At 44.3% G+C, this 26542-nt stretch overlaps 1 protein-coding gene across 1 annotated transcript in view; it reads right to left on the minus strand.

Moving 5' to 3' along the window:
• PLPP3 (phospholipid phosphatase 3) overlaps positions 1-26542 on the minus strand; it is a 145251-nt gene that overhangs the window by 36338 nt on the left and 82371 nt on the right. The window contains exons 3-4 of the mRNA XM_060231884.1: positions 19121-19404; positions 10446-10503 (exon numbers count right to left, since the gene is read on the minus strand). Coding sequence (XP_060087867.1) covers positions 10446-10503; positions 19121-19404 — 342 coding nt within the window. The remainder of the gene's footprint in view (positions 1-10445; positions 10504-19120; positions 19405-26542) is intronic.

Raw genomic sequence — 26542 nt, forward strand, 5'->3', positions numbered from 1 at the left:
AAGCATGCTTCAAGCAGTTACAGTCAGGAAATAGTGTGGTATAACAGGCTGAGGAAAGGAAGGGACAAAGAAAAACAAGATCAGACCCATTATTTTCAATGAAACTATGTGGGCTGGGCAGTACACCTGCCATACTTCCTGAAAGGTTATCCAAAAAGCAATTTTTAACCTAATGAATCAGATAATTATGATTTTTGCTAAATATATGCATACCAGATAAGCAATCTAACATAATCTCAATTATGAATACAACTAAGTTGGTTTTAAAGGTGCAATCGACTCCTATTTTGTTCTACTACTTCAGACCAACACGGCTGCCTATTTGGATAATCTCAATTATGTCCCCTGTTAAAATGAAATACATGTAGGTTTACATTCCCTACTTTTTATATTCTTGCTTTGTCAAGTGAAATTAGGAGTAAAGCAAACAATACAGCTGTGATTTTTTAAAAATAAAATACTGACTGCAATCAGACATGCAGTTTGATCCAGCGTGGCCCTGCTTTGGCGCTCCCGGCCCCAAAGATCGAAGGTATTGAATGTGCCGGTCTGGCGTGGGAAGTTGGAGGGGGGTTGGCGATCTAGCTGGTGTACCGTTCGCCTAGCACACCAGCCGGCGCCTTACCGTCCCTGCTCGAGGCTGTGGCAGGCTGGGCGTTAGAGCACCCAAGGCTGGTGATCCTGGGTGACTTCAACGTCCATGCGGACGACCCGGCCTCAGTTCAGCGATGGACCTAGTGTCATCCATGGCGACGCTAGGGCTCTCTCAATTTGTTACATCTCCCACGCATCAGGCCGGGCACACGTTAGACCTGATCTTTGCGGCCGGGGTCATGGTGGACGATATAATCGCAAAAGCGGTGCCATGGTCGGACCACCTCGCCCTTAGGGCTCGTGTGGACACTCCACGCCAAACCTGTCTAGGTGACGAGCGCATTATGGCTCGCCTGAGAAGCCAGATGGACCCGGAACGGTTCCAAATGGCTCTGCAGGATCCCTGGCCCTCTGGCGATTCCCTCAATGACCTGGTTGAGACCTGGCATAGCCGGCTTTCCAGAGCCATTCTCGAGATCACACCCTGATGCCCTCTGCAACCCTGGACTAGGCTGGCTCCGTGGTATACCCCGGAACTACGCTAGCTGAAACAAGGCCTCAGACGGCTAGAGAGGCAATGGCGGCGTACTCATGACGAAGCGGCTAGAGCATCTTATAGCGAGTTTATGAGGTCCTATGAGATGGCAGTCAAAGCCACAAAGAAAACATACTTTGCGGCTAAGATTGCGTCTGCAAATTCGCGCCTGGCACAATTATTTAAGATAATTCAGAACCTTACTACATTGCCACAAGGCAAACCAAATGTTAAGGAATTAGAGATAGGCTGTGAGGCATTCGCAAACTTCTTTACAGTCAAAGTCCAGTTGCTCCGCCGTGACTGCCCCGCCATATTAGATACAGTATGTGAACTTGAGGCTCCGTGCCTGTCTTCTGGTTTGATCCTGGACCGTTTCGACCCGCTCAACCTAGAGGAGGTTGACAGGATCCTCTCTACTGCACGCCCAACAACTTGCGATCTGGACCCGTGCCCCTCCTGGCTAATTAAAGCTTGCCAGGAGGAGCTGAGATGTCCTATACGGGACATCATAAATAGATCTCTTTCGGAGGGTTCTTTTCCAACCCCTCTGAAGGAGGCAGTGGTCCACCCCCTCCTGAAAAAAGCTACATCAGACCCAGCCGAATTGGCTCATTACCGGCCAGTCTCAAACTTGCCCTTTTTGGGCAAGGTTATAGAGAGGGCTGTGGCATTGCAGTTACAGAGCTTCCTGGATGACGCTTCCACTTTGGATCCATTCCAGTCTGGCTTCCGCCCGGGCCATGGGACAGAGACGGTTCTGGTCACCCCCATGGATGATCTCCGGCGACACCTGGACCGAGGCGGTGTGGCAGTATTGCTGTTGTTAGACCTTTCGGCCGCATTCGATATGGTCGACCACCGGCTGCTGGCCCGCCGCCTCGCCGACGCAGGGATTCAGGGGCTAGCTTTGCAATGGCTTTCCTCTTTCCTGGAGGTTCGGGGACAAAGGGTGGCAATTGGGGAGGAGCTGTCCCAGAGACACTCACTCAACTGTGGGGTGCCTCAGGGAGCAGTTCTCTCCCCGATGTTATTTAACATCTACATGCGCCCCCTTGCCCAGATTGCCTGGAGATATGGGCTGGGTTGTCACCAGTACGCGGATGACACCCAGCTCTATCTATTGATGGACGGCCGGGCTGCCGATGTTCCTATAAATCTGGACTGGGCGCTGCAAGCAGTGGAAGACTGGATCAGGTCGAGTGGGCTGAAACTGAATCTAGCGAAGACAGAGGTCCTTTGTCTAGGGCGTGGTGGTCCGGAGGGAGGGATCTCCCTTCCAGCTTTTGATGGTGCATCACTGATACCAGTGTGCAGGGTCAGGAGCTTGGGAGTGCTACTGGAGTCTTCCTTGACAATGGAGGCCCAGATAGCAGCCACTGCCAAATCCGCCTTTTTCCACCTTAGGCGGGCGAGGCAGTTGGCTCCCTTCCTGGAGCGCAATGACCTGGCAACAGTGATCCATGCAACTGTCACCTCGAGGCTAGACTACTGTAATGCCCTCTACATGGGGTTGCCCCTGTGCCGAACCCGGAAACTGCAGCTAGTGCATAATGCAACAGCCAGACTGCTATTGGGCCTACCTCGGTGGGAACATGTGCGAGCTGGGCTGCGGGAGCTGCATTGGCTGCCAGTTATTTACCGAGTTCGTTACAAGGTGCTGGTTATTACCTTTAAAGCCCTATATGGCCGAGGACCTGTTCACCTTAGGGACCGCCTCTCTCCATATGTTCCCCAGAGAGCACTGCGATCCAGCTCACAAAACCTTCTGGAAGTACCTGGGCCAAAGGAGGCCAAACTAAAAATAACCAGAGAACAGGCCTTCTCTATAAAAGCACCCCAATGGTGGAACCAGCTGCCAGAAGAGGTGCGGGCCCTACGGGACATTAGCCAATTCCGTAGGGTGTGCAAAACTGCCCTCTTCCGGCTAGCCTTCCAAGATGGAACCTGAAATAAACACCATGCCATCACTAACATCAATAATTGAGATAGCAATAAGATGAGATTATTTTAGATTGATTTTAGACTTTTATATTATGTAAACTTAATGGTAAATTTTAAATGGTATAGAAATGTATAATTGTTTTATTGTTCAACATGGCTTTTGCCATACCCTGTAAGCCGCCCTCAGCCTGCCCCGGCGGGGAGGGCGGGGTATAAATAAAATTTTATTATTATTATTATTCTAACTGATCCACATTTTTTTGTAATGGAGAGTTTTGAACAGACCTCCCTCCCCCAACCTGCCTTACCATGCTTTTACCCCATGTTTGATTGTTCAGATATGGCAGCCATGGAGTGGGGTGGTGGGCTTTTTTATTTCATTTGTCATCTGAGCATAAGCATAAGTACTTATGGGAAACAGCATTTCACACTCCTGGCAGAATGGCGGCAGCAGGTGGCCAATGGGATTGCTGGAGGAGACTGGTAGGATATGTAGTCCAGCGTGGGGAAAGTGTTTTTTACACTGTGTGTTCGAAAACTTAAGTGTTTCAAACATTTCAAAGCCGGGGGTGGGGGGGGGGAGAACAGAGAAGCCTCATTCTGTGTGATGCTGGTGTTTTTATTTAAAAACTTGGGGCAAAGCTGGCGTCACAGGCATCATCCTCAGACTGGTCCCCCCTCTCTCTCTCTCTGAAAAAAACCATCTCTTTTCTAGTAACCCCTTTCCTACCCTGTGTGCTGCAAAGCACAGGAAAAAACTAAAATAGACATCTTCCATTGGAAGTTTTTTTAAAAAAAGAAAACACAGTTTTAAGAAGCTCCTATGACAGGGAGAGAGAGCGCAATGGTGAATAGTTATGCACACATCTAGTAAAAAAAACCTAGTAACTAGTAACAAAAAAAAAAAGGCAGCTTGGAAAACAAGAGACCAGTCAGACCTGCCTGACAGCTTAGATTCTCAACAGAGGGATCAGACAAGAAATACAGTTTGAAACCAGCTCAGCCCAAAAAGGATTGGACTTTCACAGGTATCAGAGTAACACACAGTAAATGGGGGGGGGGGGCTGAACAGGATGCCAATGACTGAAACATGACAGACAGATGTTGCTGTCTGATCATGCATTTTAAATCTGGAAGGGGACAGCAATGGCAATGGATCAAATTACACATCTGATCGCAGCCTTTGCAACCTTCCTATGTTAGTATCTAAATGCCTCAATTGATACAATTATTAAAAATGAACAAAGGAGGCTGCCGACTGCCATTATTCTTTATTTACAAAATTCCATGGTGCTGTTCCATTAAAATGGTCCCATATATGTTGATTAATAAATAAGTTTTCAAGTAGACATATTTTCAGTCCTCTAACGCAGGATCCCCAACCCCCGGGCCATGGACTGGTACCAGTCCGTGGCCTGTTAGCAACCAAGCCTTGAGTTGTAAAATTATTTCATTATATATTACAATGTAGTAATAATAATAGTAAGAAGACGACAATGGATTTATATCCTGCCCTCCACTCCGAATTTCAGAATCTTAGAGTGGCTCACAATCGCCTTTACCTTCCTCTCCCACAACAGACACCCTGTGAGGTGGGTGCGACTGAGAGAGCTCTCACAGCAGCTGCCCTTTCAAGGACAACTCTGCGAGAGCTATGGTAACCCAAGGCCATTCCAGCAGCTGCAAGAGGAGGAGTGGGAAATCAAACCCAGTTCTTCCAGATAAGCCTCCGTACACTTAGCCACCCGCCAGATTAACAGAAATAAAGTGCACAATGGTATCATCTCGAAACCATCCCCCCGCCCCCTCCGGTCCATGGAAAAATTGTCTTCCACAAAACCGGTCCCTGGTACCAAAAAGGTTGGGGACCACTGCTCTAACATATATTGATAAAAGTTTGAGTCCAGTTGGCACTTTTAAGACCAGCAAAGTTTTATTTATGGTATAAGCTTTTGTGTTCAAACACACTCCATCAGATACATTGAAACAGTTTCTTCAAGTCTTATTTATAGGAGGTGGGGTGGAGGGTTGCTATCAGGAAAGACCACTTAGAATCAAGATGCATAAGTGCTGGGTGATAATAGCTGAGATCAGATGCAAGAAAGATCTGTGAATGGGCAGTAAATTATCACACAAACACAAGAGTTAACAAACAGATGCAGGGGTGAGATTTGAGTCCAGTGGTACCTACAAGTCAAAAAGGTTCAATTCTGGGTACAAAGCAAGAACTGAGAGACTTAGTATGTACGCTCTGTCAGATTCATTGAAACAGATTTCATCAAATATTACATATAGGTAGGGGGAGGTTGTTGCCAAGAAGAGCTAATAAGAGTCAAGATGTCTAAGTAACTGCACAATAAATTCAGCTAAGATTGGAATAACACATTAAGTAAGACATGTAAATAGCAGTAAATTGGTATACAGATAAAGGAGTTAACAGATGTAATAATTAAGTTGGAGTCCAGAGGCACTTTTAAGACCAACAAAGTTTGATTTATGGAGAACTGAGAACTGAGTGACTTAGCACGTGTAGTGAGACAAGAAGACAATATCTCTGTTAAGTCCTGGGGGTTCCATTTTTCTGAGTTTTGTAATAACTTGGAATTCAGCAATCTTCCATTCCCATCTGTTGTTAGGTCCAGTGATTGAGTTGACTGGGTGCCTGTGGCAGCAAGGTTGGCATCTGGGTTTATTGCAAGCTCTTGTACCAGTTTCTGTGTTCAAATTAGATGTTGTATTATTGTGGGTGAGGAGTTGTTTAGAGACTGGGATCATTCTTGCATCCAATATCAGTTATAAGCACCCAGCACTTAAGCATCTTGATTCTAAGTGGCCCTTCATGACAGCAACCCCCACCCCAAACTAGGGTTGCCAACTCCTAGGTGGGACCGGGGGATCCCCCAATTTTGAGGGCTCCTGCCCACCACCAGCCAGCTGGCCAGCAGAGGGAAGCCCCACCTCTAGTAGATACGACCCAATGTGATGACATCATGTGGAAGTGATGTCATCACATCTGGGACATCATGCAGTGATGCTCTGGTATTTTGGGCAAAACTCTATACAGTTTTACCCCAAACACCAAAGCATCACCCTGTGACGTCCCTGGCATGGTGATGTCACTTCCGCATGACACCATCATTTCAGGGATGTCACAAGTGGTCATCACCCACCCCTCCCACCTGGCAACCCTACCAGAAACTGAAATGAAACTTTTCCCACATTCTTGCCTACATTTTTTATCTACTGTATCATTGCTACTTTTGCCCTAAAGAGTCTTATACACAACTGAAAGCCATAATGTCAGGGAGGACATCATTGAACATATACAACTTCATGTTTATCTATATATTTACTTACTGCAATTATAGCCTACCTTTATGAAATTCAAGGTGACTATAAAATTCAGTGTTAATGCTATTCTGTAAAAAAAATGGCCTACTGCAGAATTTTGTATACAGATGCATGATATGGAGAGATATTACTAAGAATGCAGTGACCTAGACAGTGAGCTTGAAGACATGACAGGGGCTGTGGCTCTCTAGCACCCAGTTCATATGAACTTTTTAGGATCAGAGTAGCAAAGCTGTGAATTTTGCCTTTTGCTGAAAATGCATTTGACTGTCAAACTCACCATGTTCAAAGGTGGTTATCAGATGTGAGCTGATCACTTGATCTGTTTGCTTTGCTGAGAACAGCTGCTGAACTGCTTTGCATCTGGTGTTCCAAAAACTGCACATGGACAAAAATGCTGCTGATTCAAATTTATCAGCAGCTATTAGTGTCACTAAGGACAAGTCAGATGAATGTTGAAGGGTAGGATTTTACTGAAACCCAGCATTTATTATGTATGTATATGATTTGTGAGTGATGTAATTGTCTATGTAAACAACTGCCTGCTGAACAGAGCAGTTACACAGAATGGACGGGAAGGTAGCAGAGCTCAACTGGGCTGTGTGAGAATGCCTGCATGTGAAAGGGCAACTCTGCTGTATTTCATAGTTTACAGAGAAACAACTTACAAAACACCCACAAACAGATCAATGAACTATCAAGTCAGTAATTAAAATATTAGATGAACAGAATATGAGCATTCCTACACCAGACTAAATGCGCACATGGATTAATTTGACAGAGTAACGAATTTAAATTGTTGGGGCTTTTTTAAAGCCCTTTTGGCCACATTATTCTCAGTCACAAAAGTTTTAAGATCATAAGGCTTGAATGTGTGCGCAGGTCTCTGTAGAGGTGGCAAGCAGGCCCGTAGCTACGAAGGGGCCTGTGGGGGAAGAGCCCCCTGACTTCTTGCCAAGGCCCCCTGACCCCAGGGCCCCAAGGAGCCCCCAGGTGATAGAGAGGTTGCTGGCCAGCGGCACCAGAAGCAGTCGGGTCCTCCTGCCTGAGTTAAAGGGCCTGCCAATCAGCTGATTGGCAGGCCCTTTAACTCAAGTGGGGTGCTGGCTGCTGCTTCTGCCCCCCATCGGCGTGCTATTTTAGTGGCAGAGAAGAAAGGTTGGCAGCCGAGCAACTCTCCCTGCTGCTCTTGTTGCTGCCGTCCCTTCCTGCCGCTAAAACAGCATGCAGGGTCAAGGGCAGAAGCAGCCCCCACTGGGTAGGAGCTTTCCTGAGTCACTTCTTCAGAGACCGACAGTCTCCATCTGCCTGGGTCTTGCACATGGCCTGAGTGCGGGAGCTCACTTCAAGATGTGTTTCCTCGAATTCCAAGCTGGGGACCCTCCCCCGGAAAGCCATTGCCCTTTTAAGACACAGAGGGGACAGTGCATCAGGTTGTATCCTTTTGACCGGGAATTAAACGTTGGGGGCGCTGCATTCCATTGGGGATCCCTTTCATCTTCACTGCCGCCAGGTGCGGTGCAGGCATTAGCAGGGGTGATGCAGGGCTTGTGGAGCAGGCAGTCGACCTGATGTGGCGCCTCCGAGTGGGCTGCCTGAGACTTCCACGAGAACAACTCCTCCCAGCACCCCGCCTGAATTAAAGGGTCCACGGAGCAGTTGGGGGCTGGAAGCTGCTTCTGCCCCCGGCCCTGTGTGCTATTTTAGTGACAGGAAGGGAGGGCAGCAACGAGAGCAGCAGGTAGAGCCACTCTCTCACCAGCCTTCCTCCCACACCACTAAAATAGAGTGTGGCGCCAGGAGCAGAAGCAGCCCCCAGCTGATCCGCGGGCCCCTTAATGCACTGGAGACTGGGGGCTGCTTCTGTCCCCGACCTGCTCACTATTTTAGTGGCGGGGAAGGGAGGGCGGTGACCAGAGAAGCAGGGAGACTGCTCTCTCACCAGCATTCCTTCCATGCCACTAAAATAGCACGTGGAGCTGGGGGCAGAAGCAGCCTCCAGCACCCCACTCTTGTTAAAGGGCCCACTGATTGGCTGGGGGCTGCTTCTGCTCCTGCCTCCATGCGCTATTTTAGTGGCATGGAAGGAAGCCTGGTGAGAGAGTGGTTCTCCCCCGCCACTAAAATAGTAAGCAGAGCAGGGACAGAAGCAGCCCCCAGTCTCCTGTGCGTTAAAGTCTCGGCTGATCTGCGATCCCTTTAACTCATGCCGGAAGCTGGTGGCTGCTTCTGCCCCCAGCCCCGCTTAGGGTTGCCAAGTCCAATTCAAGAAATATCTGGGGACTTTGGGGGTGGAGCCAGGAGACTTTGGGGGTGGAGCCAGGAGACATTAGGGGTGGAGCCAAGATCAAGTCTGTGACAAGCATGATTTAACTCCAAAGGGAGTTCTGGCCATCACAGGAGGACATTTAAAGGGACCACACACCTCTTAAAAGCCTTCCCTCCATTGGAAGGAGGAGCCCAGAAAGGCCGGGAAGGCGACAGACCTGGAGGCTCCCAGCCCGGTTGCACTGCAGGGCAGGTTCCGGCCAAGGAAATAATGAATGAAAGGGGCACCTTTTTGGAGGGCTCTTAGAACTGGACCCCCTGGTCCAATCTTTTTGAAACTTGGAGGGTGTTTTGAAGAGAGGCACTGGTTGCTACGCTGCAAATTTGGTGACTCTACCTCAAACAAACAGCCCCCACCCACAGCCCCAGATACCCACAGTTCAATTCACTATGGGAATCGCTCTCCCTAGGGAATAATAGAGCGCCCAGCAGTCATTTCCCTCCCCCCCCCCCACTTTCTGATGACCCTGAAGCGGGGTGGACTCCAAACAGGGGGATCCCGTGCCCCCACCTGGAGATTGGCAACCCTACAACAGATGCAGGAATAAGATCTGCAGTCTTGGAAGGTTCCACCAGTCCCACATTTGTCTGCTTTGTTTCCTGCCTGCCGACGGGCTGGAAGAAGGATGAGAGAGGAGGGGGCGAAGTGGCGGGGCGAGCAAAAGCAGCCGGGGGAGGCGAATGGTTTCGGGAGAGAGATGCAACTTGCAAGTGGTGGGGCCGCAGAGCCAGAAGGCAGGAAGGAGAGCGACGGGGACCGACGGAGGCGGCGTTAGAGGGATCAGAGCAGCAGCCCCGAGGAGCCCAGAAAGGCCGGGAAGGCGACAGACCTGGAGGCTCCCAGCCCGGTTGCACTGCAGGGCAGGTTCCGGCCAAGGCCTCCGCGGCCGGAGAAGCAACCAGGGCTCAGTGCCGGCAAGCCAGCTCTTCCAGACTGGGGCCGCCGCGCAGCCGCCGCTCCGCCCAGCCAGGGGGTGGGAAGGGAGGAAGCCGTCGCATGGCAGGCCCGAGAGCCCGGCGGCTCTCCCTTTGCCTGGCGCAGTGGTGGGCACACTGGCTTAATATAGGAGCCACATAGAATAAATGTCACATGTTTGAAAGCCTCAAGACGTGAATGTCAGCGGTAGGTAGGTAGGAAGGGGGGGCGGCGGACAGCAGCCGCGCGGTGGCGTCGCCCGCTCGGGGATGGGGTGCCCGCCGTTTTCCTCCCTCCCCCGCTTCCATTTTTTTGGGGGGGTGGGGGAAGAGGGTGGAAATCCTGGCGTCCCCCGCTAGAGCGGGAGGGTTGGGAAGCCTAGCCCCGCTCACTATTTTAGTGGCAGGGAAGGGAGGCAATGAGAGCAGCAGGGAGGGAGAGTGGGGGGGAGTGAGGAAAGGGAAGGTTGTGTGGGGTGCTAGGTGGCATGAGTGCCCCACCCCAAAAATTATATGCCCCCCGACCTTCCAGATCCTGGCTACAGCCCTGGTGGCAAATAAAAGGTTTGTACAAATGGTTTTCACAAATAATTATTTTGTTCTTTCTTGATAAGTATTCACAGCACAAGCTTATACTGCATACCTCACTACAATACCTTAAAAATATATTAGAAGAGGGTAGTTCCACATAGCTCTGTAAATGTACCTGTATATATATTTTGTACCTTCTGTAAATGTTATACATAATTTGTTGCAGGCCAAACAGAATTACACTTACCACCAGATAAAGCATGGTGTAGAGGGAGAATGAGGCATGGCCAGAGAAGAAAGATTTCCTGAAAGAAGTAACAAAGTAAAGCCACCATTACACAATGTGAATGAATGGACAAACACCATGCACGCAACACCTTTATACAATAATAGACATTACAGTGATAATTCAATAATAGACATTACAGTGATAATTCATATGACCAAAAATTAACCAAATTCCCAAATCTTTTTTTAGTTTAAAATTCAAGATTGACTTTAAGTACTAAAATGTTAAAAAAAGAGAAACGAAATCAGACTATATATTCAGATCAATGTAATCAATAATTAATAATTATATTCAGATAAATATATTCATTTACTAAATTCTCTGTGGTCTTCTAAATAGATGGATTTGAATGACTGGTTTAATTTAATGTGTGTATGTAAGAGAATCCAAGAACTGTTACATTCTTTAACATGTGTATATCGGTGTCATTCACGTCTTTGAGGAAAACTGAACTTGGATACACTCTCTGATGTAAATCACTTCTCATTGACAGGATGTCCGGAGAAATAGACCCTTTTAAAACTGCCTTTGTATTCTGGTTGTTAGTGGATTTTTTCCTTCTCATTTCAGAGAGACCTATTTTAGTAACCATCTGCTAACTGAATTAATTTACCTGTTCATACAAACTTGCTTGTGTTGGGCTAGCAAAGCGTGCTTTGAGCTGTTTTTGAGGGAAGCTGCTTTTTTTCCATTTCGAACCCCTTTGTTGCATTTCTGAATTGCTGTGGTATGCTGTTTATAATGTCCATAGCTTCCTACAATGTCACTTTCCCCCACTCTTTTCCACCATGCAATCTTCCTCAGACTTTTAAACAAATTTTCTAAGGTGTGCTATAGCGCTAGACTGCTAACAGCACTATCTCAACAATGCTGTGATTACACTGACGTGCTATAGTGGTTTGGCATTATAGCATTCACCTTAGAATGTTATTTAAAAGACAGAAAAAGATCAAGTAGCAGAAATGTGTATGTGTGTGTGTGGGGGGGAGTGGCATTGTTTGAAATTACCATAGTGCTTCAGAGAGGGCTCATTAATGGAAGGAAATTTGCTATATGAAACCCCTGCTCTTGTATCACTTTACTCAAAATTGGGCTAGCAACAAATAACATCCAGTTTAGAACAGTAATAAGAAAAGGGTCTGTAAAGATCACTGAAACATGAGTCCTCCCTCCTGCCTTCCACACCTATCTCACATATGATAACGTTGGCATTAAAAAAAAATGTGGTCAGATGTCTTGGGGCCCAAGTTGTTATGCTCCGTTGATCCAGTGACGATTTCTTCTAATGAGAGGCATACCCATCAGAGGATAGGGTTGCCAGGTCCAAATCAAGAAATATCTTGGGACTTTGGGGTGGAACCAGGAGCAAGAGTGTGCCAAGCATGATTGAACTTAGAAGGGAGTTCTATAACCTGTGCCATGCAGTTTTCCCCTTTGAGTCAGTCCATTTATAACATTATTAAAAAAAATTGGTTTCTGGTGAGAGATTTACCAGGGTGTCAGGAAATGCCAAAAATGGGGTTTAGTAGAACTAAGAATTTAGGAGATTATTTGATTAGAGCCAATATTGTACAGCCTGAGCAGGAGATGGTTAGGACGAGGGGGCACTTTAAATGCGGTGCCTGCTTAGCTTGCGGTCTTTCGCTGCAGATGTCTGTGTTTGTGCATCCAGAGACTGGGTATAAAATATATCTAAAGGATACCACTACTTGCGCTACACAGAGGTGTATTTATGTGATTTTGTGCCCGTGTAAAAAAATGTATTTGGGGTCCACCATACGTGCTATTCGTACACGTGTGTTGGAACATAAATCTAGACTGAATAATCGTGTGGTAGATGCTCCTTTGGTAGAGCACCTGATACAGTTTAATCAGGAACCTGACTCTTTACGTTTCTGTGTACTTCTTAAGTTTCCAATACGACTGCAGGGTAGAATGGATTGTAGTAGATTGTTACATCAGCAGGAAATGCGCATGATCTTTAAATTGAGGACGTTGTTTCCTCGTGGTCTCAACAGTGACTGGGATTTAGCATGTTTTTTATAATGTATGCTGTAATTGTATGTGTTTTGGGCATATAATGGTTTTGAACATTACTGTAGCTGGGTACTCTGTAGCTTTAAGGAACATTTTGAATTGTTGCACCTGTTGCATATAAGCCATTCAGCATGATTCATTGTAGCACCTTTCTGGAGTTCACTAAGAAACAAGCCGGCTATGTTGGCCTAATACTTAAGAAAATTGCTAAGAGGTTTGCTGATTTTATTCAGTGTTTAAAATGTTTTTATGGCTTATATGTGTTGGAACTCAGTCCTAAAATGGCTGACTGACTCCATCTTAGTAATAGTAATGTTGTTTCTGCAATGTCATGCTGAGTCATGCTGCATCATGGTCCAGCTGTTACCTGTTACTGAGGTAAGGTGGGATGACCTCATCTGTAATGAGGCTTTGTGCTGACTCACAAAGCTGATGCAACCTTCTGGTAAGATTGCATGATTGGTACGTGTACTTAGGGAAGCTCAGTGAGCCTGCTCTGTCTGCCTGTAAGGATTGTGGGTACTGTGAGGCTCACTATCTGGGTGGCAGCGAACACTGCTGGTGTTGGATCTTATGCTACTGTGCTTGGATCGTGCTGTGTATACTTACTGCTGTATACTGTTATCTACTGAACTGTGTACTGATTACTGTGTATGACCTTGGCCTGGCAACGACTCTGAATATTGGATACTATCCTGGTAAATATATCTACCATTGAATACAGTTGTTTCTCTTTTCTACTAATTCCTGTGTTTGCCTGTTCCTCTCCTTCAGCTCTTCTGCTGCGTGCAAAATTCTCTAACATTGGTTATGGGCCCAGAGCTCCCAGTGCTCCCAGTGTTTCCAGAGGTGGTGCTGTTCTGAAGACAGAGGAGGCAACACAGCGTTTTTGGAAGAGACGGAGGCAGACTGCCAAGTTGCCCAGGTGTCCAGTGATAAGTAGCAGAGATGGAAGCTGCAAATGTTGTTTCCTTCTCTGGGCTCAGCATTACTAATTTGAACGGGACTAACTATGCCACGTGGTCCCAGAAGGTCAGTCTGTTATTAAAGCACCAAGAGCTGTGGGAGGTGGTGGCCGCTCCTTTACGGGGGTTGTTGGCAGCTGCTGAAGACAGAAAAGCTGCAGACCTTTTGCGTAAAAAGGATGTTAAGGCTGTGTCTTTAATAGGTCTTTCTCTAGACGACTCCCATCTGGTGCATATAGCAGGACTGGAGAAGGCTCATGACTGTTGGAATGCTTTGAAGCAAATTTACGTCCGAGGAACGGTCGGCTCTCAGATACGTCTGGTAAGGAAGCTCCTGCATACCAGGTTGGCAGCTGGTGCAGATATGTTATCTCATATAGAGTCTATGCGTAGAATGCTTCTAGAACTAAGAGAGCATAACCAAATGTTTTCTGAATCACAGGAGGTGTGCATACTTTTAAGTTCCCTAGATGCATCATATGACGCTGTGATAATGAGCCTGGAGGGTTTGCCTGAGACAGGGTTAACCATGAACGTCGTAACTGGACGGCTTCTTGATGAATTTGGCAAGAGACAGTCCAATTCCTATCTACGTGCGGAGAGAAAGCCTGTCTGTAAGCCAGAGAGGGGCAGTGGATTTACTGTTAAGGAGGATCCTGACTGTCAAACAGGTAATGTAATGGCTGTAAGGAAGAAATGCTTCCGGTGTGGCTCTTCTAAACATTTGTTTAGGAATTGTCAAGGCCAGAAAGGGAAAGAGAGATGGTCTGAAAAGAGGTCAGCTGCTGATAAGAGTGGTAATGTGCATCTCGTTACTACTGGTAAGTCAACTAACCACACTCAATCTTTCCTAATTGAAAGCGGAGCGTTGGAGAACCTCTGTAGAGAGAGGAGTTTGTTTACTACTTACACACCTGTTGATAACCAGTCTGTTGTTTTGGCAGATGGAGTTAAAGCAACTGTTTTTGGCAGAGGGAAAGTGTTCCTGCCAAGCCTAAGGAAGGAGCTGCATATGGGTTTTGTTCCTTCACTTAAGATGAATCTGCTGTCTGTGTCTGCTCTGTGCAGGGAAGGTTTCAAACTGCAATTTGACACCTCGTGCTGTGAGCTGAGGACCAGTGGCGGTGTGTGTGTAAAGGCTATGCTGAAGGAAGATTTATACTTCTTGCATACCAAGGTACAAACGTGTAATAACGTCTGTGTAAATAAACCAGTGCATGATAATTGCTGTCATCTTTTACACAGGAAATTAGGGCATGCTGGTTTTCCTGCTCTAAAGAAGACTGTTGAACAGGCAAAAGGCATTAGTCTTAAACCTTGCAAGGAATTTCTTGACTGTGAAATCTGCAAGCTTGTGAAGTCTACAAAAGCTCCTGTGCGTATTCCAAGTAAATTTACTAGTAAAAAACCTCTTGACCTAGTGTTCTTAGATCTGATAGGGCCCTTTAAGGAGTCGGTAGGTGGGGCCAAGTAAGTATTAAGCATAGAAGATCACTTCTCAAGGTATGGGTTTGTTTACCTGTTGAAAGCTAAAACAGAAACCTTTCAAAATATGCAAAATTGGCTAAGGTTTGTTAAGAGAAAAACTGGAAATGTGCCTGCATGCATTATTTCTGACCGAGGCTCTGAGTTTGTTAATAAACATTTTCAAAGTTTGTTTGCAGAGCTTGGATTTGAGCACCGATTGACTGCTCCATACAGACCAACCCACAATGCTTTTTGTGAGAGAAGGGGCCGTACATTGCAAGACATGTGCCAGTGTATGTTACGTGATGCAGATATGCCCTGGAGATTTTGGGCAGAGGCTATGTGCTATGCCAACTACAACCTGAACAGAGTTTGGTGTTCATCTACTGGCAAAATACCAGCAAGCCTATGGCATGACAAGGTAACAAACTTGGCAAATTTGCATGTATTTGGAGTTACAGCTTTTGTTCATATTCCTCAACAGCTCAGACGTAAAGGCCAACTGAAGGCTAGACATATGAGGTTTCTCGGGTATGAGAGAAACAGGAGCTGTTATCGCTTTGGCACGCTCGACAGTCGTGAGGTGGTGATTAGTGCTTCAGCCATGTTTCTGGAGAGATCAGAAGGCTGGGATCGTTGCACCCAATCACCAGCGTTCTGTCCTGAGGATGACCAAGGAATCTGGTTACAAGTCAGCTCGATGCCTAGCAATCCAGAGGAGGGAGAGGCGGCTGAGTTAACCCCAAAAGAAGAGATGCCTGACGAGGAGGAGATGGAGGAGAAGCCTACCAGTGAGGAATTATCCGGGAGGAATGTGCCAACTGATGAGCCTGCATTGAGGAGATCAACACGTGAAAGAAGAGCTCCTGATAGATTTAGTCCTGTAATGTCTGCTATACATGAGCCTGAGAAATATACTGACATTTTCTCTTTGTCCAATGAAGAACAGTGTAACTGGAGGGCTGCTATGGATGATGAACTTTCTTCCCTGAAACGTTTAAATGTTTATGTTGAGACTGATACTGTACCTGCTGGTGTAAAACCCATAGGCAGTAGATGGGTATACAAGGTGAAAACAGACCAGTCTGGGGGGAAAAAGTATAAGGCGAGGCTTGTAGCACAAGGTTGCAGACAGACTAATGAGACTTATGACGAAGTGTTTGCTCCAACATTAAAGAGCAGTTCACTTCTGACTGCCTTGACTGTGGCAGCTAGAGAAAAACTCCATTTTACCCATTTGGATGTCTGTGTGGCATACCTAAATGCTAATTTGGAGCACCAAATTTATTTAAAGAGACCAGAAGGTATTCCTGGTACTGGAAAGGGATACTGGTTGCTTAATAAGAGCTTGTATGGTCTAAAGCAAAGTGGTCATCAATGGTCAAAATGCCTAGTGGGTACACTTAAACAGCTAGGGTTTACCCAGAGCATTGCTGATCCATGTGTGTTTACCAAGGGAAGTGGTGAAACACGATGTATCGTTCTTACTTTTGTGGATGATTTGGGGATTCTAACCAAGACAAAGAAACAAACAGATGATATTGTTTCAGCCTTAAGTAAGAAGTTTAAACTGAGAAATCTTGGTACTGTACAGACCTATGTTGGTGTAGATATTGCAAAAACTACACAAGGTTTTAAACTGTCACAAAAACCTAAAATCATAGATTTGTTGGACAAGTACAAGATGACTGATTGCAAAACTGTTTCAACCCCTATGGTGACTGGCTTTGTAAATGATGTTACTGATAGCCCACCATGTAATGTTGAAATGTACAGGTCGTTAATTGGTAGTCTGAGCTATATCAGTAATTGGACACGGCCAGACATATCAGTAGCCTGTAATCTGTTGGCAAGAGCTACCCAGAACCCTAAGCAGAATCACTGGATTGCTGCTAAGCGAGTGTTGAGATATTTAAAGAACACTGCTGACTGGTGTCTTTATATCGAACCTAGGGGGGAGCTAGCACTGAAAGTGTATACAGATGCAAGTTTTGCAAGTGACTGTGAAACCAGAAAGTCAACAACAGGTCTTCCCATTTATTTGGGAGAGGTATTAGTATGCTGGAAGACACAAAAACAGCGTGTGGTTGCCCTGTCCACCGCAGAAGCAGAATTCTGCGCCCTTTCTACTGCTTGTACTGAGGTAGAATGGTTTAGACAGCTACTAAAGGACCTGCAAATAGAGGCAGAGAAGCCTGTTGAAATTCTGGAAGACAATCAAGCTGTGATTGAGATTGCAAAAGCGGAAGGAGTAAAGACAAGGAATAGATACACTGACATACGGTACCAGAATGTCAGATCATGTATCATGGAAGGGTTGATAAATATAAAGTATTGTGATACTGGCCACAATACAGCAGATATGTTTACTAAACCCCAGACTATGGAAAAGCATAATGAGCACTGTAAAAGGCTCGGATTGAGAAACGAACAGAACTATTAAGAGGAGAATGTTGGAACTCAGTCCTAAAATGGCTGATTGACTCCATCTTAGTAATAGTAATGTTGTTTCTGCAATGTCATGCTGAGTCATGCTGCATCATGGTCCAGCTGTTACCTGTTACTGAGGTAAGGTGGGATGACCTCATCTGTAATTAGGCTTTGTGCTGACTCACAAAGCTGATGCAACCTTCTGGTAAGATTGCATGATTGGTACATGTACTTAGGGAAGCTCAGTGAGCCTGCTCTGTCTGCCTGTAAGGATTGTGGGTACTGGGTGGCAGCTCACTATCTGGGTGGCAGCGAACACTGCTGGTGTTGGATCCTATGCTACTGTGCTTGGATCGTGCTGTGTATACTTACTGCTGTATACTGTTATCTACTGAACTGTGTACTAATTACTGTGTATGACCTTGGCCTGGCAACGACTCTGAATATTGGATACTATCCTGGTAAATATATCTACCATTGAATACAGTTGTTTCTCTTTTCTACTAATTCCTGTGTTTGCCTGTTCCTCTCCTTCAGCTCTTCTGCTGCGTGCAAAATTCTCTAACAATATGCATGTGGTTTTATTGTATCATTGTATACTTTTTATTATGTTATTCAGGATTATTGCAGCTTGAAGAAGCTTACGCGAAACAAGGGTTCAGTACGACCTTGTCCTTGGATATTTGGATTATTGGCTGCATCTTTTGACAGACATTAATCATCTGGAGTACTACACCAGGATTCCATGGAATGAATTGAAAATTTTACCACAAAATGAAAAATGGACTCTTGGTGTCAATGCTTCTTTTTTGTACTAAGGACTGAATGTTAGGGTTGCTTTGGTGTAATTTATGATGGTGAAATTTATATATGAGTGTGTTAATTTATGTTGATTTTGTATAATTTAATAATAGAAGCTGGTTTTCGTGGTGGGCTATGTGCCTTTGATTTCCCACCTGGGGATTGGCAACCCTGTCAGAGGAACAGAACTTTGCTGCCTTCCTTTCTTGCTGCAAGCCACTGATCTCCCTGAAATGCTGTTCATGAGGCACAGGAGACCCACAGAAACAGCCTGGGGGCAAATGGTGTGTGTGAGGGGGGATTGCTCCTCCTTCCTTACATTTGTGGGGACCATTGTCAGCATTCAAGCATTTGATTTTATCTTTGAAAAAGGCAAACCATCTGCCCATGAGTTCAGTTTCATTTCCATATTGAGCAACAGTTCCTTACATAAACCATAACTGTAGCAATGAGTTTAAAGAATTCTGAATATTTGAATAATTTCACATTTTTCATTTTATAATTTTGACAACCATCCAGTGTAAGGTAGGTCATGCTATTATCATGTCCACTTCATAGTCAGTAGGTAAAGATCTAGTTCATGGCAGATGCGAAAATTAAAATTCATAAATCAGTCTACTAGCAACTATGCTACTCCAGTTCTCAAGGAGCACAGAAGTAATGAAAACAACAAATATTAATCAAATATGCATCATTCAAAATACCATGGGCTTCCACAAGGTTTTACTTGGGGGAAGGATAAATGGAAATTTCCAAATATTGAACAATTTGCTACCATCAATGTATGACCTCAAATGATTAAGACTTCTATATTTCAGCATGTCAGTTACCCAGATATTTTTAATGGAACATCTAGGACCATACAGGTAAGCGGAGACATCTTTTTTGCTCAAATCGCACAGTTTGTTTCTACTGAAATGAAATGCTCCTTACCTGGCTTCCTGGACTTTGCTTTCATCTGTATTAAGGCACCGATAAACTTCAATATAACCTTTTGAGCAGTTGGTTAGTGTAATATTTGGATTGCAAACTGCCAGGAAATTGGGTCTTAAACGTCCAACAGAGACTTTTGCAATGTCTGTGAAAGATTGGCTGATGGCACAACCAAAGGCAAAGCAACCAATTTGTTTGTACAAAGCTGCCACATAAGGGTTCTGGATGAAGGATCTGGATTTCTCCTTCAAACAGTGAATCCGATAAAACTCTCCTATGATGATCTGTAAGAACAAAGATTTATTATTATTATTATTACTGAGAACAAAAAATACACTTATCTTCCATGACTAGGCCACATGACAGTATATCTCTACCACATGAGATTAGGGTTGCCAAGTCCAATTCAAGAAATATCTGGGGACTTTGGGGGTGGAGCCAGGAGACATTGGGGGTGGAGCCAGGAGCAAGGGTGTGACAAGCATAATTGAACTCCAAAGGGAGTTCTGGTCATCACATTTAAAGGGACAGCACACCTTTTAGAATGCCTTCCTTCCACAGAAAATAATGAAGGATAGGGGCACCTTCTTTTGGGGCTCATAGAATTGGACCCCTGGTCCAATCCTTTTGAAACTTGGGAGGTATTTTGGGGAGAGGCACTTGATGCTATATGGAAAATTTGGCACCTCTACCTCAAAAAACAGGCCCCCCCAGAGCCCCTGACACCCGCGGATCAATTCCCCATCATTCCCTATGGGAATCATTCCTGGAGGTGCATAATGGCTGTGGGGGTGGAGCTTCCCCCGCCAGCCAGCTGGCTGGGGGAAGGGGGAAGCCTGTAAAACCAGGGGATCCCCCGCTGGGACCTGGGGATTGGGAATCCTACATGAGATAGTAACAGCGTATTTGAAAAGAAGTATATAATAAACTTTCTTTCTGCCAGATGTTTCCACTCTTCCATTGAGAGACATAGCATGGTCTTTTGAGGCTTCCATTATTTGGTGGCTCTATACACAGTGGTGAAAAGCTGTAAATGAGAGGAAAGCTTCCATGCATACATGATGATATGATGTTATCATTACATTACTGTGTTTTTACTGGTCATCTTAACTGTTTTAAAAAATAGGTGCATGTCTGAATGCTCTGTACACATGTATAAGTAACTGCTTTGATATAATGCCTAATTAAAGACAAAAAAACCTCGATTTTACAGTGCAAGGATGAAGGCTCGCAGGGCAGTTTTAAACATTGTCACATCTCCCTCAATATTTTGGAGGTCTAGAGAACTTCTCTGTGTACGTGCATGCATTTTAGTTCTGTAGGAAATTAGAAAGCAGTGCCTTTTCAAACCAATGTAGCTCCCAATGCTGTGTTTCAGGAACTAGCTGAGTAGTGTGATGAAGTATCATCCTTTTGGTCAGGTGTGCCTTTTGAACACAATCCTATGTAGGGGTGCCAGCTCTGGTTTGGGAAATACTTGGCAATTTGATGAGGGGGATGGAGCATACAGAGGAACAATGCCACAGAGTTCACCCTCCAAGGCAGTTATTTTCTCTAGAGGAACTGATCTTGGTCATCTGTAGACTAATTATAGTGGGAGATCTCCAGGTACCACCTAGAGGCTGGCAACCATACTATACGGATGCTATTAATGGTGCAACACTTCCTGCCTCCTGCACTTGTTTATTACTATTATTCTTCACATCTATTATATCTCCCATCAATCATTCCTCATATTTGTATTCCACTATGGTGTTTCACTATGTAAATATGTTGTGCGTGTTTTATTTCTGTGATTTAATATAGGGCTTTATACGTGTGCTGCTGAGGATAAAAATGTAGGCCTCTAGAGTAAGAAAGAGGTGGGCTTGATGAGTGATTGAAGTATATTATTGGATGGTAGCTTTACCCTAGGGGATGCAGTTGACTGGTTTGTGCAAATTATTCAGAGGGTGTGTGTGGAAAGAGAATTGAGTAGTGAAGAGTGTGGACTCGGTATGAGAGAAATCTGTGTTCTTTTGGAAATTACTTTATCTAAATGGCAAGTTAGGAATTATGCTTTGTGGAAGTTATTAGCCTAAGTGGCAAGTGAGAAAATAAGCCTTTGTGGTCATGTCTATTTAAAGAACTATACAGAAAGAAGAGGGATTACAATTTTGAAACAATTATGTTTATGGACTTTACTGAAGCTGCTATTGAAGGGGGACCCCTGAATAATTAATGAATACCCCTATAATAATAAATGAAAATATGTTTTTGCCTTCAAAAGAGGGTGTCTGATGCAATGTTGCTAGAAGCAGACAGCCTTCAGTGGGTGTGGATTCACAGATGTGTATTGGATAACAAAGAGGCCTCAGAGAAGCTTCTTGCTAAGGCTGATAACCCATGGAGAGCAAGGAGGGTGGAGAATGATGAGTTAGATAAGCTTAGGCGGCCTGCCTGCTTGTTTTGGGTGTGAATAAAAACGGTCTGAATGAAAATAATTTTAACAGTCAGTTTGGAGGCTTTGGTACCAAAGTAAACTCGTTTTCAACACAGTAAGACTGCAGACCTCATTATTTCTCTGTTTCACTATGCCGTTATATACTTCTAAATAAACTTTAACAGAAAACAACTGTTTTATCTAGAGCATAGGATCCCTTTTTTCCTCCCACCCCTTTATGTTAGTCTACTAAATAAAACTAAGCCATCTTGTTCTTTGAGTCCAACCAAGAATTTTAAGACAGATCTCTGGTGGCAGCAAAAATAAATAGGAAATGCTAAGGAAGGCAAGGTGATAGTATAAAACACATCACCTCAGGACACTACAGAGATATGCCTTTACATGTATAGGGGGTCTCAGAAAACAGCAAAACATTTCACTCACTTCAAAAAGCTTTAGATGGTGCACATGGATGAGGCTATCCATTTCCCCCCTCAGAACAATCCAGTAAAATAAGTTAGGCTGCTAAAGAGTGACTGGTCCAAGGTTACCCAGTGACTTTCATGGCCTGAGTGTAGATTCAAACCCTAGTTTTCTCAGTCTATGGGAACGTTGTCATGTGCACTTGTTCCACTCCATCCATTGGCTCAAGTTCCAGAATCTGCTGTATTTTATGAAATCTAATATTTTTGTGAAAGATACTGTTTTTGACAGAGTATATTTGAGACAAGAATCCAAATGACATTTGTCTGGCCCAGACTACTCCTCTAAGGCTCCTCTAAGGCTGCTTTCATATAAAGAGGAAAGGTGCTCATTAGTATATAGACAGACAGCATTTTCAAACCAGTTTACCCATTCTGAAATTACTAGATTATACTATGTGTAACTTGGTATGCAGTATTAGAAGGCACTGGGGGAACCTCTTGTATGTGCTGTAAAATTAAAATTAACTCTTATTCTGAGCCTTAGCCTGGAGCAATTACAACAACCTTAAAGATATCATTAACAAAACTGCTATAGTTGCTTTCATTTGGTGATTGGATCTACTGCATATTGCTTAGAAAAATAAAGCAAGAGATTCACCTATAAATATCTGTAAGTATTGTCTCCATCATAGTATGCACTGGATGACTCTTCTTCAGACGCAGCAGGATATAAGACTCAGGAATAATAGCAAGGAATTCTACAGGTGTAACAGTTGTTCAGCCTCCTGAGTAGGCCAAATCTGATCAACAGAGGTTTCTCAAAATGCTACTGTTGTATTTATAGCCAAACCTCATTGAAGCAAGACCAATTCATTTACCCATTAATAAAAGGAAAGAATCACCACAAAGGGACTTTCTCCCTTGATATTCAAAATAGTTTTGAAAAAATACTCCATGTGGTAAGACCATGTTACCACATCCTCAGGGCTGGCACATCCATTAGGCAGCCTGAGGCAGCTGCCTGGAGCACAACCCTGGGGGGAGGGTGCCAATTTTGGAGGCGAGGGAAATAGCGAGCTCAGCAGCAGCTGTCATGAGGCTTCCAGCCTCAGTGTGCACGGACTCCACTTGCTGTCGCTTCACACCTCGCATCTGTGCTTCCAAGCACAGACACAAGGGGTGGAGCGACGGGGTGTGCGCGTGCGTGCTCAGGCTGAAAGCTCTACTGCAGCCACTGTTGAGTTCACCCTCACTGAGGAAGTGAGGGGTGGTGGGGGCCCCTGGCCTTGGGCACTGGCATTGTGTCAGCTCCCCAGCACTGGCACTGCACATCCTGAAGCATTCTTGACATTTGATTTCTTATATTTTATAGAAAACAATGGCAACACAGTATAAACAGAAATCTAAAAAACAACTGTGTCAGAAATACATAATATGACAAATTTACGAAAATCTATATTATATTGTGCAAAAGCATCCAAAATTCATTCCAAAGATATAAATCACACAGAGAGCATAAAATTTCAAACAAAAACACAATTCCCAAGGATGACTCCAAACGGCTTCTCTCAAACGTCAATTGAAATATATAATATGGGCATTTGAGAGAAGCCGGTCTGAGGACCTTGTCAGTTGGCTTGTGAAGAAGCTGCAAATGCAGCGGAACACGATTTAAGCCAGCGATTGCGTGAAGGCAAGACTTCTCCTTCGGAAGCCGACATCAGTGGAAGGGCTCCATTTGGAATTTACTTCTGAGTAGTAGTACTCCTTATAGACTTTTTGGAATTTCCCGGAGTCATCCTTGGGAACTGTGTTTTTGTTTGGAACTTTATGCTCTCTATGTGATTTATATCTTTGGGATGAATTTTGGATGCTTTTGCACAACATAGACTTTTGTAAATTTGTCATAAGTGTTATGTATTTCTGACACAGTTGTTTTTTAGATTTCTGTGCAATTGAGAGAGCCTGGCAAAGCAAGCTTGCCTTCCTGCCTCTTCCTTCCCAAGAGAGGAGCCTTAGCCAATGTAAGCTCCTATGTGATTGAGGGAGCCTGGCAAAGCAAGCTGTTATGCAGAAGGAAGCGAGAGAGAGAGGAGGAAACTGATGACAGCCAGTTGCTTGGGGGCCTGATAGCCCTCCGGGGGCCTGATTCAGCCCCTGGGCCACATGTTTGACACCCCTATTCTATATAATCTAATTTGCTTTCATCATTAATAGGTATATAAAAAAGTCAGATCCCTTTGGTTTCACTTTTAAGTTTCCCAGACTTAAGATGAAGCTACATGAATATTAAATGTTATCATTTACAAGTTATAAAGTAGCCTATAGAACATGGATAATATCTATATCCGTAAATCAATGACGTCTAGAAATAAAATACCTGTTTAACAAAGGGGGAAAAGGAATGTTTAAAATGGTTTCATAGTTTGCTCACTGACAGAACCAAGGATTTAATCAAGCTTTATTTGTTTTATTATTAGTACCACACATTATGAGGTATTGCACTGTTGTGGAGGAATAGAATAAGTATGAAATGTATGTTTATAAAGCCATAATTTTTGTTAATTTTGAGATACATATGTGTACTTCTCTACTGCCAGTCTTCCAATGCAGCAGCTTTTTGCTGTGTCCAATAACCTCTGTTCCATACTTCTTCTTTGACACTTTTAGATAGATTATTTTAAACTTAACAGTAATTATATTCATCTTCATTATAAATTTGGTTGCCTGGTTTCTTATAATCTCAAGTCTTAAAAGGCAGTTTAATGAAAATCAAGCTGTGAAATCAGCTCCAAATGTCATACCTCTCTGAAAGACGCAAAAAGCGTAAATTATTTGTTGTGTGTGCATTACCCAGCTAGAACTGCATTTTTAAAGTTCTGTTTTACAATTTCATGGTTTAATTCATTATTTCATTGTTTTTATATCTAAGTAATAATAGTACCTTCCACCTTTCCCATTCTGCCTCTGTTTGATTCTGGTGAGCAGCGCTGTGATATATTTATCACACCAGTGAACTGGTAAAGAAAAAAAATACTTTAAAATGAAACTATGCCATGAAGTACTTGCTAATGCCACATTTAAGTAAAATAAGAAACATTGGGTGGGATCAGATGAGCCAATCCAGGTTGAGGCTTTCCACAGTGATCAGATGGCACCTGCCTGGCAGCTGAGACAGCCACAGGCCACACATGCACAGGCCAGAGTGTTCACACCACTCCTGTACATGCATGGTGGCGCACCCAGGCCAATCACCTGGCCAGAAACAAGCCATGGAGGCGTGGCAAGGACTTTGCCACCAGGAAGTTCCCAGTGGCTATTTAATGCATATTGGAGTCATCCTACGATGAGGTTATGGATGAATGAGCTACAGGGAACAGATGTGCATGTGTGATTGTGCACATTAAATCCAGGATGTGTGTGGCTATGGTGGGCCAAAAATCCCATCTGATCGCAACCATTGTTTCTAAATAATAACTAAATAGCATCTCAAAAGTGTAGATAAATTTGAACACTGGAAGGAGACACTGAAGTGCTGCTGGGGACATCCCGCCCCCCGACAGAGTTTCCACAGCTATAAAGTGTATATAACAAACATGCAGAGACAAGGTTGATTGGTATATCCAAAGAGTGGAATAGTTTTTATAGGTGGGACCCCTTATTCTCATATGAATCTGCATGAATATTTTAGTGATTTTTGGAGCTCCATAGTATTTTAGGAGGGTGGTCACTGGAGACAAGGGATATTCATTAGTGGCATTTCAGGCATAGAATGCTATCCAGCAGATATTCTGGTCTGTTTTTGCCAGGCAAAAACATTTCTGTTCATTCAGCACTTGGATGCACCCCACCCCCTTTTTTGTTAATATATTTTACAGAAACATTTTTACAGAAAATAAGTAGGAGAGGATATTAACATTTTTACAGAAAACCAAAGTAGATGGGCAAATACTTTTTGTGGATGTTTCAAAAAAGAGTTATTCTTCTTTAGGCCAGAAGTTCATCTACATGACCTATTGGTTCAGATGGGTAGCTGTGTTGGCCTGAAGCAGTAGAACGAAGTTTGAGTCCAGTGGCACCTTTAAGACCAAAAAACTTTAACTCTGGGTATAACTGTTCATATGCATGCACATGAAAGCTTATACCCTGAATTCAAATTTGGTGGCCTAACAGTGTCTGTCTGCTTGCATGATTATATATTTTCTTGTGACTATATATCACACATTCCTAATGAAATGCATTTTTTGGTCACAGACGCTAAAGTAGTATGTAGCTACTGCATATACTTTTGGGGAATTATGTGAGATTCCCTCAGGGTGATACAAAAGAAAACCTGAGGCATCCAGCTCTTCTGCAGGCACAATTAATAGCAGACAATAGAAGGTTTAATGGCAAGACAGCAAATGCCAGACAGACAGACAGAATGTGGATGCTAGTTGGCACTAAAGAGCTGCCATCACAAAGGAAATTAATATAAAGATTCCTCAGGCAAGACCAATGCTGTCTAGGATTTAGGAGGTAACCTGTTCCAGAATCACATATATGCTGTGGACAGCACAAATGCTGCACAGCTGC

The sequence above is a fragment of the Heteronotia binoei genome, chromosome 2 (assembly GCF_032191835.1).
Source record: "Heteronotia binoei isolate CCM8104 ecotype False Entrance Well chromosome 2, APGP_CSIRO_Hbin_v1, whole genome shotgun sequence".
NCBI lineage: Eukaryota > Metazoa > Chordata > Lepidosauria > Squamata > Gekkonidae > Heteronotia > Heteronotia binoei.